Source organism: Perna viridis, chromosome 9 (genome assembly GCF_037379345.1).
Source record: "Perna viridis isolate PV_CMFRI_1.1 ecotype Kerala chromosome 9, ASM3737934v1, whole genome shotgun sequence".
NCBI lineage: Eukaryota > Metazoa > Mollusca > Bivalvia > Mytilida > Mytilidae > Perna > Perna viridis.
Window position 1 is genome coordinate 35,053,337 of NC_142453.1, and position 18,849 is coordinate 35,072,185.

Here is an 18,849-nt window from a genome sequence, read left to right on the forward strand (position 1 = left end):
ATATTTAAGTTCCTTCTGTGTGAGAATATTTAACAACACAATGTAAGAGATACAGAATTCTTAAACAGCCCTCTCATTTAAACGTAACAGCACAGTCCATGATTATTCTTGCACTCAGAGAAATCCGTCATACAGTATTGTGTTGGTAGCAAATCTAAACTTGATGCCATGTAAACAGTATCGAAGCTACGCAAACATCTGATTTTCGTAACTAATCAATTTTATTGTATCCTTGGCTATCACAGGAGGCTTAATTCCTATCTCCAGTCGCATTAGTTTGACTCAACAGAAATAACCAAATTTATTTGGCACAAAGCCTCAATTAAGTCTCCGACTCAACCACAATCTCTAAGATTACATGTTGGAAATCCCTACAAAGACTATCAGATTTTGGGCTTGGTTTAATTTAATTCTGAACTTCCAATATGGAGATACAATCTATACAAACTTATTTCTCTTGGTTTTTATGAAGATGAGTTGAAAAAAATTCAATTTCACTTTTCATGCTATCATAGATTCACAGCATGACAGCTGTGTCCTAAATATGGAAATTGAAAGCAGCCAGGCAGAGAATATCAGAAATGTCAACAGTAGAAAATCTCAATAATACACAATCTGAGTCTTAACTCCTTTGAGAATGAAAATAAAGTGATATGTGTGACAGGTTACCCATATGCCAGAAAGACATTGAGTATGCATTTCACTATTCTGTTGATTGTGCTATGATTCATTTGACCCTATGTCTATTAGCATAAGCTAAAGAAGAAATAATCCTTTTATATTAAAATCGTGTATAAAAATTCAAAAATTGGATGGATCAAGCCAAGATGTTACCAATTTTATTTCATGATGATAGTTATATGATAATTTTTTATATCTCAACATCTGCCTCCACAGAATAATTTCGGAAAAATTGAATAAAATAAGTCAGACAAAACAGTTGTCAAATTTGAGAGTTTTCTAGAAACACAAAAATATAACTGAAAATAAACCAACAGACATTTAAAAAAAAAAAATCATGGATTTTGCCTTAAAAAAATCTTTGAAGAAGGAAAAATCCCAAGCCCTTGATTAAAATTTCTCCAAAATCCGAATGTTTTTGAGGTAAATCTGTATTATTTTAACTTGTATTTTTCTCACTACAGATAACCAGGCTATTCCTACTTTTCAGCCGTGTAAGACCCTACATGTGAGATTAACACACAACATTTGTAAACCAACTGTATATACAAAAAATTTTCAGCTGGCGGTGTGTTTTGAATTGGCATACTATCACACAAAAATAATTCTGAAGTGAGAAAAAGTACCACTGCAGGACTTGGAAATATAAGATATCAATGTTTGTCAACTTAGAAGAGCCTGTTAATTAACCCTTGGGTGCTTAAGATTTCTCTGCCGTGGATTCTCAGCAGTGTTAGATTCTTATTATGTAAAACCCTTTTTTGGCCTCACTCATATGCCTTCAAACCACTCATTTCTAATTTTTCCCAAAACTACTATAAAATTTTCTAAGTGTTTTAAACACATATTTCTGAAACCTTTCTTGCTATAAAGTATATTGATTTTTTCCATGCTAACTATTTGATGGGAACCCGACATGTAATTTGAAGGTATTTTTTTCTCATATCCTGAATTCAGTCATTTGGCTTTAATACCGTGCACACAGGTCCTTTGAAAGGCATTCATTTGTCAACAACAGGAACATAAGGCTGTAATTGGTTGCTTAGCAACACGGAAAAATTAAATGGAAGCTATTTCCTGATTGCTAGTTGTAACATTGTCATGATTTGAAATTTATTAAAAATGACACAATAGCGACTTTGATCCATCAAATCTAATTTATAAGCCGATTATGGAGAAAAAAATGTTTTGAACAACAAGGCCATCATAATGATATAAATTAGTAATTGAGTTACATTGATTACTTTTTAATCTTCCACTGAACCAATTTGTACAAAACAGTTCTCCACAGCAAATACAAGCAATACCACCAACCAATAATTCAACTTTATTAGCTGTTGCAGATTCTCTAAAGATTTCCATTTTTCCTTGAAGGAAAAAAATCAGAACAGATTTAGAATATTTATAAATCTATTACAGCTCTCTATAGCATTCTTTGTTACAGGGTGTCATGTTTATTAGAGCTGTCTTTATTACTTGAATACTACTGATTAAAGATATTCATTTTAGAAGTAGAAAAAATATTAAACCAACCTTAATACATCATAACAACAATACTCAATGATCATGACAACCCACACCAATTACTCTTGTACATGATACCCTTTACAATATGAACATGTTTGTTAAGATATTTTTAAAATCACCAATTCAAAAGCTACATGTAGCATATTGTTAGAATTTAAATATCAATTCCAAATTGTGCTCTCAGTGATAACACTAAAACTGTTTTCCTTTCTGAAATAAGTCTCAAGTCATCATCCTAAAGTAATTTATGTCATGAAGGAAGAGGATTACTGTCAGAAAAGTCGCAAACATATGACACTTCTTATATACATGTACATATGTAACCTCTTGGAACTTGAATAGTACCACTTAATTTTTTTAAAAGGCTACTTTTATTAAAAGGAATGACCACCAAAACTTTTAACCCAAATATTTCACATGTAAGTGTTGTTAATTCAAACTAAATTGTTAGCCATACATAGAATATGAATAACCCATTGATTGAAGAGGTTTTATAGGACTACAACAAGCGGGAATTTTATCAAGCACTTTAAATACTTCAGAGCTCTACAGAAAAAAAGGTGCACTATAATTATATACTTATTTTGAAGGCTGGTTCTATGACAAGAGTGCATTAATACATCTCAACACCTTGGTAATAAACACCCAAGTCTGAAATCTTTAATGCTAATTGGTACCAGATTATAGAGAACCAAATTGACCTGTGTGACCTTCACTAAATATGGGTTAAAAGATGTACAATAACATGAACTGAGCATTGTCATTCTGTATTCTGTACCTTGAATAAAAAGAAATAGTCATCTATAATTAGGGCTCAACACAATGTTTTGTTGGCCTTTATTATGGGATAGCTTGGTCTGTAATTTTCCACCACAGTAAATAAGTTATTTATGGAACTTCTTTTTTCTATATCCTTTGTAGGGAAATTCATCCTCCAACAATGTCATTATTCTAGGTTAATTCCTCCAATAAGAAACAGAAATGGCTTTTGTACTTGCTAAATAATGTGCTTCATTTAAAGTAAGTCAGCACAAACTTCATAATATTTGAAGAAAAGGTATACATTTATTCTTGGAAAACACTGACTAAAAAGGCTAACTGCTTAACCTGCTTAACTCTTAAAAAAAGAAATAAGGCTCCAGGAGTCTCTTTAAAGAATTCTGGTACTGATTTGTCCTGAATAAGTGTATTGTTTTAACATTGCAGTTTATGAATTCCTTGTCGTAACTTCAATTCATAAAATCTGCTTAGGTCAATGTTTCAGGAAATAATTCATTTGCTGGAATACTGAAACTTTAAAATGAAACAATTTTTTTTTCACATGTCATAATAAATGCTCCCTACAAAACAAATGATCCCTATTGAATACATCCTACTACCCTCAAACCATAAATCAACAACAGCACATCTGAGTCCAAGTAGTTTTCTCCTCACATAAAAGCTATCCTCTGGGAAATAAGATGCACAAGCAATAATTGAATTAGCTTAAAATTCTATTTTTTTACCACAAAAGCTTAAATATTTTAAGTCAATTGCTAAGTTTTATTCTTCCTTTCCGAATTAGATCTCTATTTTCCAGCACTAATATAATTTTCCCAGAACAGCGACTGGCGCTACGAATGTTTGTCTCCCGACATTTGATGCTGCGACTCAGTAATCAGAAATGATCTGAAACCATTATGGATTTACAAGTCTCTAGGGTAAAATATTGTCACGGACATCTATCTTCCAAAATCGAAAAAAAGATATTTGACTAATTGGGTTTTCAAAGCCCAGAGGAAAAAACGTCAGATAACTGATAGTGAGAAAATAGTTTTAGCCTAAATGGTCTAGCAATTCACAACTAATGAACGTAAAACAAATTTAATGGATTTACTAAAACTAATGGTTTAGAAATCCAAAATAGGAATATATTCTATGCTTGAAGGCATAGTATGTTATGCTCAATTCTTCTACCACACAGACATACAGGCTGAATTTGACGCATGCACTTGCTTTAATTTGAAGATGACTGACCCTCTTTTTTTGATTAACTATAGATTGAAGTAGTCCATCCTAACAATTCCAAAAATAAATTCTTATTTAGACAAAAAGCAAACAATGGTCTCTAATACTCATCTTTATATAATTTTTCTGCTGATTTTCATTTTCGTCTCTTTATTTCTAGGATTCTAACATAGTTCAAAATAGCTCAAAAAGCTTTTAATATTGCAATTCTGTGTATAAAAGGTAGTCTAGACAGATATTCACCTAATTTATTTTCCGGAACACAGACATGATATCATAAAGCAGATAAAATATCAGAAATTAATCTCACATGGTCAAATCAACAATCACCAAACAAAACAAATATGAATCCAACTTTAATTCTGTCATTCAATTCAAATACATTATTATTTGTAATGGACTATAATCCCTTAATATGGGAGAGAAAGAAAACGCATAAAATTTTACACCGTTGAGATGATCGGATATTTACTATAATCAGCTTATATACATAACATTAACTTCAGTTGTAATGGATAATATTGCAAGCCCTTAAGACTTGACATTATGATTACAATTACCTAAATTTAAGGGCTAAAAGTATAAATATTATTTGAGGCCTCAAAGGTGTAATACAGATATAAATATTTATACTTCAATGTTATTCTGTGTATGGAACCTTAATTATCCAGTTTTTAGACCTTTATGTATTATCATAAGATTTGATGCATTTATTTCCACAAACAATTAATATTTCTGATAAAATTACCTTTTTTACTAAAAACAAGGAAAAGAGACAATGTTCATTGATAAGAAGGAAAATTTCACACTAATACTAAGAAGATAGTGTACTGTGAATGTCTTCATTATGCGGTGTACTAATTCGTTATTCTTTATTTTTGGGATGGGCTGAAAAGCTTGAAAACAGTACCTGTTAAATTGATTTTTAACACTGTGCAACACTAATCTGTTTTTAAACCATGAAAATTGATACCAGCAAATATGTTCACTTTACAAAATCCACAAAACTTAATATGATTACAGTATTTTATCCTTTATATACACAAAAAAAACCAGCATTTTTTCTTGTTGATAGGATGAAACAGCGAGAGAGGAAACTGACATCCAATTAGTCCCTTCAAATGATACTATATTGCATTGCACAGAAAGACATTTTTTATAGTTTTAGTTGGACTTAACAAAAGATCTTTTTTAAAAGTTGATAAACAATAGAAGATATCAAACTTTTTAGTAAACAAAGAGTTTTCAAAACCAAAAAAATTATTCAATGTTAAAAACTTTTTAAAAATGGCAGAATTTCATCCCAAAAAAGAGAATACTGTAGCTTCTTGTTAAACAATAGGGTCCAAAGCATTCCCCATTCCCATAGAGTTGATTTAATCTCCTAACAGACTTTAAAATTCCCCAACTTGAACCCCATAAAATTTGACTGCACAATAATTTAATCCATTTATGATATTTTTGTCTGCATTTGAAGCCTATGATTAGTTACATCAGTAAATCGCCCTAAGTATAACAATTCTACAGCAATCCTATTATTGATCTCTATAAACCATGTACCACATGGTACAATTGTACAGCATGTCAGAGTAGGTCACCTCTAAAATCCAGGCCTACTTCTTAACAGTAAATGGTGTCATTCTTCATTTAGCTTATTAAATTGAGAGTAAAGTATAAGGTTGGTTAAACAAGCATGATCAGACTTGTTATCTACATGTATGAATTTGTGAAATGTACGAAGAAATATTTATCATGGTTCTGTTCAATCTTTTAATCTGTAGAACAAATCTTGAAACTTGTCTCATTGGCAAAGTCAAGCTAGACAGCTGGCATACAATACCATGAAATTATAAGCGTCAACCCATATCTGACATATACACGTGTAACAAAATTATTTAAATCCAATTGCAATGCTCATGTAAAACAATACAAGGAGATTTATTCTCTTTGCAAATAAAATAGAGGTTAAATGATATATAATGATATCCAGGTCCAAAGCATAAAAAACACCTGAATGTAGTGCATTGTAAGTGTTGTGACTGGAGGTAAGTCTAGTCTTGACAATACTGTGTTTCCCTGAACATTCAGCAGAAATGTAGTCATGTATTTGGCTGTGATTAGTTACATTCATGGTTTAAATCATTAAACATACATTTAAAGGCAATATCCATTAGTTTATTTGAGCTTATTGTCTTGTTGGAAGTTTTTGTTTTATTGTTTAAAACAGATTTGATGGGACAGTTAGTACTTCATACAGGTGTGCTAATAAAAATCTTGCCAATGGTCCTAGAAATATAACAGATCAGTTTAAACAACTGCTGTGATTCTATCTATAACAGTATTCATTGCAGTGCCTAAAGCCTTTAACAGGGAAAGGATGGAAGGTTCAGAGTAAATGTATGGATCAATTTCTCTGTTTGTTTGCACTAAGGGATATCCTGACAGAATGAAAGGCAAATTGGTTGACAGACCCAACAAGTTCTTTAATTATATAAAACACATCAAAAAGAAACGTATCCGTTTGCACAACAGCGAAGTAAAATCCCAAAACATAACAATACAGGGCAAAGAACAGACTTCCCTAAACAAACCCTCTAATAGCACTTACAACAAACGATATCCTGCACTTAAAATGTACATTTTTGTTGTTTATTTTTTACTTACCTTCTTTCATGCTTTAAAAACTCAAACGACAAAATCCATTATAGAAATATTAGTATTCCTTTGTTGATCATTAATGTAGCTCTTTTGGAAACCAGCTGCTCAGTGGATTCAGTCAATAAATATTAAAAAGCCAGTCTTGAAATTATATAATGCTACATGTTAAATATCAATATAGCTCTTTTTTTAAAATCCATGTCATCTATCGACACAAGTACACCATTTGAATAGCACGAAATACACAAAAGAAACACAATTAAATCTAAGGAAATCCGTTGCCTTGGTTTCGAAATAAAAATACGATAGTAGAAATAGCGTACTAAAGGATGTCGATCAAGTTGGCAGACTTGACAGGAAAATTATTTCAGATACAATGATACGACACTACAACAATAGGGCTTAACTCGTTCAGCAGTTTGGTGAAGTAAAGACGCCACACATAACAATAAATACAATAAATTGACTTACCCTGTCGTCCCCACTTTCACTATCACACTAAAATAACAACAAAGAAGCTCATTAATATTCATGAATTCTCAATGAAAAGTGCAATACTGCATTATGGGAAACTCCGTAATAAAACAGCAGTCTGTTAACGTTTTGATTACAAACGTTATGTGAGCAATTTTAAAAGGTGTTTTTAATGATAGGTAGCACAAACAAAATCGAAAAAAGGTTGACGTTCCAGTGGATTGAGTTTACCTTGCGGTGGTATTTAATACTCGGGAGAAGTTAGATCAGAGTTAGAGATTATACACAATATATGGGAATAAAAGGCAATACAATGAGATCCTAATGAAAATATCAACAATAATACGATCTAAGACAGTTGACAGGTCAACTTAATCTTTTCTACAGCGTAAAAAATATACCAAGAACGGCAGATAAGAATACTACACTCCGACTCGAGTGACGGTAAATGCCTACTGAATGGATTGAATAGCTCTTGGCAAGGAAGCCATCGTACTATATAGTTACTGACTGACCACATTGTTTGACAACGAGATAGTGATCAATTGGAGACATCCACAGATACAATACAGTAGATGATGACTTAGTTAAAACAATGCTTGGAGACAGACAATTAATCTGTAGATTGAAAGACACATGGGTGTGAATTATATGTTCTGGCATTTCCTGAGTGTGTTTATGTTTAAAATCCCAATACTCTTATAGATTACTATAGGCTTTAAAATGCCCTTTACTTTTAAAGAGCATTTTTTGGTAAGCAGGTAACTCTTTGAAATCATGCTTATCACAGTATTCTTTCTGACTAATATTGGTAGTCCAAAAACAATGCCTTTTAAAAGTCTTGAAGTACATAATTGTTAACTCTCTACTACAAGTCTTTGACTGTGACATAATAACTAAAGTATATTAGAAGCATAACTAGAGTTTTGCTTGAGGTTTTTAAAAAGGTTTTTCCAATTCTTTAGTTCACATAAATTAATAACCTGCAATTTCCATTCTTTACAAAGCTTTGGAAACAATCAGGAACACACTCTTGGGCCTATCTTCTTGGAAAATTAAAAATTTTAAAAAGCAACATTTGTTTTAATTTTCAGTAATACCAGAGCTTTTGGTAAAACAACCTACGAACACTTATATCATAACAGACACTATGGGCCACAAAGTCCCGTTAAAAAAGGGCATATTAGTAAAATGTTAACATAACACAAAGTCCTTTAAAAAATACATACTAGTAAAACTGCAAGGAAATCAATATTCCTGCTACAAACTGCCATTGAATCCATACATATGGCCGTGACTTATATAGTTACATATCAATTTTATACTTTCAATTGTTACAAGCGTGAACAATAAGCTCTGAGTGGGGTAGAAAAAATGTTTGAATTGTTTTTTAAATGATATATCCCTACATTCTTTTCCCTGATTTAAACCACCATTTGAGTGTCATAAGGATATTCTACATGAAATATAACTATCTGATCTAGTCACCCTACACTAATTGTTTATCTAGATAAGCAGCTATTATTGTAAGTCGTTGACATGGTTTGAAATTCATGACAAGCTTTCAACATGCAATCAGTATTTATCAAACCTCAAGTTTCATTAGCTATGATAGTAATTTTATTCAATCATTTTTTTTCATATTCCAAAATCAAATATTGAAAAATACAACTATTTGCCTCAACCTACCAAACTTTATCAATAGAAAAGCTTCTGTAGACTTTATTGGAATAGAGGAAATAATAGATAAATTATGATTTCCAACTTCATAAAATTTACACATTAGTGAAAACACTTTAATTCTGATCCATTGGGACAAATTAAAGTCAGATTTCTATTTGAGATGACACACTTTCCCCAGTTGCTAAGCAATCTAATTTGGAGTAACTATGACAGAAACAATGTCCTTCTTTTGTCCGTCAAACAATGGAATCCTGCATTAACAAATCTCCTAGCAGCCAAGTTGATACACTCAACCCTATTAAAATCTTCATCAAAATCGTAAAAAGCTACTCAACTATTTTTCAATTGTCCCCACCAGTATTGAGGTAAGCGCAGCCATATTTGACATAAAAATTGGAATTATTTCCCATAGCAAGGGTAATTTCCTTCAGATAATAGACTATATTTGTGCCAAACAACTAATATTGTCACGGAAATCATGGTTTCATTACCTGCAAATGTTGATGTCTAAAAATTGCCGACAATATCCATTTTTTTTTCTTTTGAGTGCTTATCTTTTTAAGCGTTTTTAATTTATTTTTAAAGATCCATTGTTATAATATTGTAAACACACTTAATGTAGTATTTAACTATAAATGTTTAAGATGTGGATTAGAAGGCATTAATACCTAAACAGTTATCAGGGTAGAATTGTGTTAAGTCAACTTGACAAACGGTAAAATGTTCTACTACGATTAACTAACCCTCTTAATTTTTTTAAGGTACAAGAAATCTGCTTGGTCTGGAATTCATAGAGACTTCCTGCATTTAATTTGAATGGAATTAAAAAAAAAGAAAAGATTTCATCAAATATCAATCATATCAGTAACCAATAAAAGTACAACCACACACATACTGTAAACTGGGAAATTTTTGTGCTGTATTTTCTTCGTAACTGATGTGATCAGTCTACTTTAAAACAGTTTTTAATTTGTGATCGTTCTTCAAATTGTATTATAATGTTCCATGAGGAAAATATTCATGACTGTTTAATTTTGGCATCATAGGTATTACCAAGAACATAACAAAATCAAAACTGCTGCGAAAAGTTGTCTACAGAACTGTTTACATACAATTATTTTCTAAATAGACCCTTTTGTTATGGTGGGGTAGATGCGAAGAGCATGCGAAGAGCATGCTCACCAACTTACCACAAAAAGGTCTATTAAGCTATTATTCTATTTTTTCTTATGTAAGAGTGCAAAACATGTATCCAGAGAATGGATAATTTTTAATAATGAAACCCTTAATATTTTCTACAAAACAAAAAATCATACCCCCAATTTTTGTTAAAATAAATTAATGAAAATTAAAACATTTACATGTACCAACATGTGCATTAGAAAAAATCTTTAAAACCTCAGAATGACAGGATAATAAATAATGCATGACTAAGGGCTGACTAAGGACCATGTGAAACAATACCCCTACTTAACACTTATAATAATAATTAGTCCTCACTAAAACACCAACATTTACTAAAGTATATAATCTACTGTAGTCAAGACTACAAACTGAATGTGTTCCATCAATTAATATTCCTCCACATTTAACAACAGGACTAGAAGCAAATCTTTATTGTTTGTAGTGTCTTTGTTTGTGAATCTTATGAATCTTGACTTCTGTGAAAAAGCACTTCAAGCTTTCTAATCCCTGGCCTCAGATCCAAACAATCTTAACCTAACTTATTAACATCCAACTCTTAAACCCAGACACACAACTGTATTCATTAGTTAATTCTAAACCGCTGTTCATCCAGCATGCAAACAAACAACACTCCACTACCAAAGAGGATGAATTTCATTATTTCTTCACATGTTGATGACTTCATTGTTGTAATTATTCTCCATCTGTCAAAAGTACTTCAATCCATCTCATTTTAATGGGCAACCCAAAAGGCTACAAACTGCCTTTTTACTGCCTGATTAGACACTAAAGCCAGGGGAAAATTCTGACCTTAGCCCTGTCAATGGAGTGCCGAAGCCATTCATATTGAACTCGGTCAACTGCCAAGTGAAGGTTATGCTTCCAAACATAGTTTGGTTTCACATGAATGCATATCAGTGATGTAAAATAAATTAAGGCACTTGGTGGAACACGTGTCTCTTTGCACAGTTACAAATTGCTCTTTCTTGACAAAGAAAATGATTTTTTGTGATGAAGAAGGAAGACATATAATCAATGCCTGAAACCTTATTTAAAGTTTGACTAAGTTATTAAATTGATCATGAATGGAAAATCTGATCTGAGATTGTTTACAAGCCAAGATTTGACAGACAAATTAATTCTAGACAATTTGTTTACATTGATTAAGAAACTAAAGAACCATAAGAGAAATAAAAACATAGTATTCTTCTTTAATCATAGTTTTAATGTTGACTGAGTGAGATGTTTTTTTTAATTTTATTTCAAATTTTAGCCCTATGAAATAATTGGCCCATTCATTATTGTTCATAAGAAACTTTGCAGAAAAACAAACAATTTTTTAAACTGAAACTGATGTGGTTAAAGCCAAGCGATATAAATTACAACCACTTCCAGTAGTAAAGCTTCTGATAATTAAGTAAACCATACATAATATCCTAATTATCAGACAAAATAGCAATTAACAAAGTTCAAAACAAGGAGGAATTTTGGGAAAACAAAACCAGAAACACGTGAAGCACAAAAAAAAACACAAAAGAAGCAAAAAATACACACAGAAAAACTAATAACATGAAGCCCTCTAAAAACTCAGATGAACTCAAGTGCTCTTGAAAGATGAGTAATTCCTTATTCTTCTGAGACACCTACAATACTGCTAATTAATGGAAAGTCTGATGAAAGAGAAGGAACATCGAGGACAGAAGGTCCTTGGTGACATTTCCTATTGGTAGATTTTTTTCTAGGCTGGATGGTCGGCTTATATACCACTCAACACCCATATTGTTTACTAAACCAAAATACACAAACCTCATGGAAATGCTTTCTTACAATTAGCAAGGGCCAAAAAAGATTTTTCTGAAGAACAGTACCTTTTGATGATGGCAGTGATGTATGTGTTCCTTATTTCTGTAATGTTTGTTTATTTTTCTTAATTGATTGTTTACAATCAATTAAAAGATATAAAAACAAAGTAAACTTACTAAGTATCCTCTTCCTGAACTTGAACTTGCCTGTCAAAATAAACACAAGCCATATAAGTTTTATTTACAATATTTTTTCATGTAATGGAATTTCTTCCACACTTCGGTGCCAAATTTTTGTATTAAATACTTCAATACTTCACATTAAAGTATTAAATGAAAGGTTTAATATAAAACCCAATTAAAAGCTGATTTTAGAGCATAAATCTAATCTTATTTTGAATATGCTCCAAGTCAGTTCATTGATAGAGTGACTGATGTTTAACATTATATAGCAGATATTTCCAGGATGAGAATGTTTGACCAGTCACTGCATGCTTTCTAATATGATATGCCTGACACAGCTTTTAATGTGCTAGCTCACAGAGGAAACAGCCTACAGGTACATGTAAGAATATCACTGCACTTAGACACATGATTATGACTCTGAGCCAACCGTCACCCTACATACTGTATCTAACATGGTGGGTGGAGAAGCAGTGACTAGCATAGAATAACTGAACCCCTTAAAAACAGGAACAATAGTGTGTGAATCAATTTAAAACCCATGGAGTCAGTAAAACATGCATTAACTTTCATACAAAAATGTATTTTCATTCAGTAGGGTAAATAATGAAGAATAGACCAACATTTTCTACTAGCTTTGCTGAGGAGATCTGCACCACCTCTAATTTAAAATCATGGAAATGCTTTTGTAATTATCATTAAAATGAGCAAAAGATGATGAAATCTTTTTTTAAATGGTAATTGATCTAAATGAAAAGTAAACTACATGACGGGGAGAATCTGTAATATAAAATTGTACAGTCCAGTTAGCAACTTTGATTAAACGCACCTATATAATCAATGCATGCTTTCTTTGAGAATAAATAGCACAAGATATTCTGGGAACTCGTTTTATAGGCTATTGATGGTGTACCGCTAATGCAATTTATCATCATTTACATCAGAACAGGAGAAAAACAATAAAAAAGAGACATAATTTAACTAGAAATAAAACAACATAAAAACTATACCTCCATGGCGAAATGCCTTCAACTAAAAGTGGCTAAACATATTTCAAAACTTGTTATGTATTTGGGTTCCATATGGGTACATTCAAAACTGTTTGCCTTGTGGATTAAGACGCAGTACATACACATCTAATCCTTTTAACATGGTTCAAGTCAACTTCAAAATGCATTAGTTCGAGCATCTCAAAGTTTCATTTCATAAATTTACATTTATAAAAGGATGATCAACATGTAAAAGTACTTAGATCAAAGTCTTGCCGATGTGCATAATGAATTTTTAAATCTGATCTTGTACAAAAATTTCCCAATTAAAGCCCCATAAAATGAGATTACAAGTTTTAAGAGGCTTAAGAAATAAGCAACTCAAGATTTTTATTAAAATATTTCTTTAAACTTTTAAATATTATTCATTTAAATGTAACACCTTCTTTCAAATAATTTACTTCACTTACTTTCAAGATCAAAGGCATTCTAAAAATAAACTTATTCAAATCATACTTAAAGAAAATTTGACTATCCTTGATGAGGCATGAAAAAAAATGCCCACGGATCAATTTATTTGTAAACAGACCATGCTTAACCACTTCAATCTATCATGAAATAGATTTACACCCTTCATATATGAAAGATTTTTGGTAACAAAGGACTTTCCACTCATTTAAAGATCAGCTGAGGTTGTGGCTGATCAGAGCAATACAACAACCTAACCTTCTGACAATGAAATCTAATTTATCAACTAGTTGGATATGTAAACAAGCCCAAGCTTTCTCAGAAAATACTATATCCAAATGCAGTCATGACTATTATACATTCACCTAGACCTCAGCCCCACAGTAATACAAACTTCACTTGGCAAATAGTTGAATTTGTGCTAATAGGTGATATACTCATTAGTCATAATTAATTGAATAACCTGGTAGTACTCAGGAGTAAATCCTTTAAATTGTGTATTATTATATAGCCATTACTGTAACTGTCCCTTAGTGGGTTTACTTAAGTATCGGTCTATAAATATCAGACAGGTTGTGATTCATACTTTTAAAAAAGCCATCAAATTCACTTTTATTTCTACATCAGAGAGAGTTACAGACCACAAAACATGTATTAATTTTTGTCTTTCTGTTGTTGAGACAAAAACTATATAGATTCTTAATGATCTAAATTGTCACTTTGCAAGAGTTACAGTTCTCTATTTGGTTGATTTAAGAAGTTGAATGTAAAGTTTTTTAACAAAATACAGATCTGTATGAAGAAAGGACTATAGTTTAGCCAAAAAATATGGAATATTTAGATAATTAAAAAAACATTGTTTGTTCAAGGGTTTTTTTCAGCACCTTGAATCACCTCTACTTTTGGCAGTGTCTGAATTTTATATGGACTGGTACTTAAGTGTTGCATTTTTGTGTTGTGTTGGCCTACTGAGCTTAGTTGACAAATAGCTTCATCAATTTCTGGTAAAAGCCAAGTAAACTGTGTAAAAATAAGAAACAATTTAGTGCAATATAATAATACATAACAATAGCTGTGCTCATAATAAGAATGGCATGTATCACTCTGCTTTTTACCTCACTGAGTAAATCTCTAGAATCAGTACTCCTACGGGGGCTATTGATTTTGTGTGGTTCTGTAAACTCCCCACTAGAACTGGGTTCCACCGACTCTTCACTCTGTCTCAGTCTTGGGGAAGGCAATGGCAATGGTCGATGCTGCAATAAAAAAATAGTAATGTCATAATGAATTCTGTCTCAATATAGGCAAATACAGTATCAATAAGCAATGCTGAAATAGAAGTAGGAACTTTAAATTGTCAAATTTAGCTATGCCTCGGTCTTTGAAAAGGCAATAAAAGTGGTCCAGGCTGCAATATAAAATGAGAAATGTCAAAACCAATAACACTTTAGTCTCTGAGGAAACAATGGTAGTGGTCAATACTGCCCTATTAGCAAAACAGAAACTCTGATATCTTATGTGCATGAAGTAACCTTACTCCATACATGTGTACATAATTCATGAAACCAAAAGATAAATAAATGAGTGTGTGAAAATCATCCATAGTAAAGAGCTTATGTGCCAAAAACAAAACAAAACTCACATAAGTAATAAAATGAACTTCAACTGTCTTCAATGTACCAATACAAAAGTATCAGAGGTCCTTCTCACAAAAAAATGTAAGAGTAAAATTAGTCATAAGTAATGATGACATCACAATACTTTGATCAACTATGACACAATAACTTACCGCTACTTTTACACTTAATTTTTTTGTGTGAAAAGGACCAAAATACAGATGACAGACAAAGAATGACATGCGGCCAATATAAATGGATACATTAAAAGTATGCTGAGATTATAATTTCAGTCCACCTGTATCAAATCCAACCTAGAACCCAGTGAGAAAAATGAATTTTCAGTTTTCATTTCAGCCTCATATCTTTGGAATTCCTTGAACTTTAACATGACTCTATCCATAATTACTAAAAATATGTTCTCAGTGAAATGTATATATACACTTGTCTTCATCCAAAACCATCCTTGTTTATACAAAATAAATTGATAAATTCCTGATAAAATTCTAAGTGTAACTAATGGAGAAAAAGATTATTGTTATAAATTCACAGATCGCTGTTTTATTGTTCCAATAAAATATAAAATATCATTCCTTATGGGACACGTGCTTCCAATATTTATTTCATTTGAAAACAATACACTCCCATGGGACACACAAAACAAACACTATAACTATATCAAACTGCTGGGCTTATGGATAATAACCCCAACTATAAAACACACTATTAGCAACTTTTTACAGTTCTAAATTACCCTGAATAGCCTAATATAACATTAAAATGGATGTTTTTTAATTCTCTATGGAAATGAAAAACATGAAAAAACACCAAAATTCAAATTAACACCTGCAGACAAAATTAACAATTTAATGACCTCCAAATGAGAAAATTAATTATTCAAAGTGAATGACAGAAAACAAATGAAAATGAATAATGAACAGACTGTAAAAACAGCACACAGGTTGCAGCATCTGTCAACTAACTAATGATTAAAAATTAATATAAAGTCAAACACCAACATGTGCTTGACTTTGATATTATTAATGATAAGGTTTTATATACTAGCAAATAAAAAATTCAATGTTCTTATGCGAGATCAGAGAGGGATAGTTCGAAATCAGAGAGGGATAGTTCGAGATCAGAGAGGGATAGAGATCAGAGGGAGATCAGAGAGGGATAGAGATCAGAGAGGGATAGTTCGAGATCAGAGAGGGATAGTTCGAAAGGTTTAATGGACTAATGGTCCATCTTAACATCATAAAGAAATTGATAGATAACTTAAAAACTCTACACTGAAGTACCAATGACTTAGATTCCTCAATATTGGGTTGAAAATATGATATTTATTTCTTATCAATGAATGAACAACACTCGAATATGCATTACTGCACTCTGACCCAACAGACAGGGTTTGAAGGACTCATCACTTACCAAGGCCCAAACCTAAGAAACCTTTACAAAGGGTTTGATGGACTCCAAGGTAATTCATTTTATTAATTTCTAAATAATCTCTTAAAGTCTAAGAGCAGATCATCTGACTTACATGTAATAGTATCAGTTAGTTTAAATGCTCTTATAGAGGGTATGAACCCAATCCAGCCCCTACCCTAATTCCCAATAACTGGTATGGTACCTGGATACTGTCTATAGTTAACAACCCCTGAATAAAAAGACCCCTGCTACACTACACAGTACAACCTGTCTATAACAATTTCTGAATAAACAGACAAATGTTACACTACACAGTAAAACCTGTCTATAACAATCCCTGAATAAAGGGGACACCCATTCTGAATCCTCATATAATTTTAAAATCCATTATTTTTTTAACCTTCCATTTTACACACACAATATTTACAGTCCAAAAGGAGTTTGATTCAGTTTAATAGACATGTAGAAAACATCTTTTCTAACTGCCGATAGTACAACACAGTTAAATCCCAATGAAAAGTAAAATGTATTGACCAATTTCCCTATGCAATTATCTGAAGTTACCCAAGACAGTTTTATTATAGAGAATTACAGACAAATAAGCATCCAGTGTTCCCATCAAGCTTTTTATCAAACTATATAAGACCTTAATTACACCAATATTCCCAACAACTGCCTTTAATGATAGCACAGCCTTGGAGATAATTTCTATCTTTTTTATCATGGTTCCTGAAAATTATTCGTAATGACTGACAAAGAATCGTAGAAATTACTAGTTACGACAAGGTTTGTGATTATCAGCCCTTCATTGACGTTCTAACGATAGGTTGGCACAACAAAGGTCATATTAACGGAGGAAAACCTTACAAACTAGTACTTACCGTGTACAAACTACTTGTTATCACTTTATACGGCCCAATTAGGTCGTGTTATTTGATTCAATCCAGAGAACTTTCTCTGGTCACGTTATAGTATGGGCGTTAGTACTAAGAACAGATTATTGGGCTTCTTAGAGTGTAGATTGGCATCTGCAGAAATTATTTCCATTTCAAAAAATGAATTATCATACATTCTATATAAAACAGAGAAACATAAAAAATAAGAATTAATACCATCGGTGCGAGGCCCGACTGGGTAGTCAAGGACGTTAAAAAACCCCTTGGTAGTAATAAGAATTTTATTCAGAAGGAGCTGATAGTTGCTATGACATTATTGATACTATGACTTCTTTTGTCAGGTGAAACCAAGAGTTTGTCATCTTTTTCTTTTTTACTCCATGTTTTATGTCAAAACCTAAATATATGCAAAATAAAACTTAACTCATACGTCTAAATTCCTTTTCTCTCTAACAAAACATCATTGGGGCAATACTTCAATGTTTCAGTCAATCAAATTTAATATTTGTCATTTTAACATGTTTACTACATGTATGATAATTAGCTTTTTTGTATCTGTACTTAAAATAAGAGATCACTACCCTTTCACCGAATTAAATTGTCTAACAGAGTACAAGCAATAACTCATGAGCTAATTACAACTGTCTTCATCAAGTGTTACTTTAGTTGACTTCAATGAACTTGTGCTAAGGCAGGGTTAACATAAAGAAAATAAAGTATTGTCACGCTTCCATTATTTAATTTTCAACTAACAACAAGTCAAGGAAGAATAGTAAAGACCTGGTAGGATGTGCCTTATTACCAATTTACACAATATTAAGATAATATTGGAGCCACATGCAATGTCCTTAAAAAGAGTAATTGGGGATGTATAACCTCTCTAAGGACAATTATAGCGTACACAATGATGATACTCATGGAATAGCATTATATCAATTTTTAAAATATAATTAGCTGATTTATACCTTAAGATGGTTAATTGGACAGTTGGATACAGATTTTTAATACCTATTCTCTTTTCATCCAGTTAACTACATCAAGCAGTTCATTAGGTGATTGTCATTAAACAATCCAACTCTTTCTCCTGAACATGATCATTTTATGCGCTATAACTGTTAGAAGTCTTGAAGTTACCATCATCACAGTATCACGAAGCTGACATAAGTGTCTATGGTAATTAGACATAATAAACTTCAATGTTAACAATTGATAGCCTTAAATCTGACCCGAGTGTAGCAAATTTACTTGG

General features: G+C 31.8%; 1 protein-coding gene across 2 annotated transcripts in view; it reads right to left on the reverse strand.

Annotated features, from left to right (window-relative positions):
- Nucleotides 1-18,849, reverse strand: part of LOC148607971 (uncharacterized) — a 103,752-nt gene that overhangs the window by 32,060 nt on the left and 52,843 nt on the right. For both annotated transcript variants that reach the window (XM_088545818.1, XM_088545819.1), the window contains 3 exons: nt 14,773-14,913; nt 12,195-12,224; nt 7,345-7,371 (listed from right to left, as the gene is read on the reverse strand). In XM_088545818.1, the coding sequence (XP_088401944.1) occupies nt 7,345-7,371; nt 12,195-12,224; nt 14,773-14,913 (198 nt within the window). The remainder of the gene's footprint in view (nt 1-7,344; nt 7,372-12,194; nt 12,225-14,772; nt 14,914-18,849) is intronic.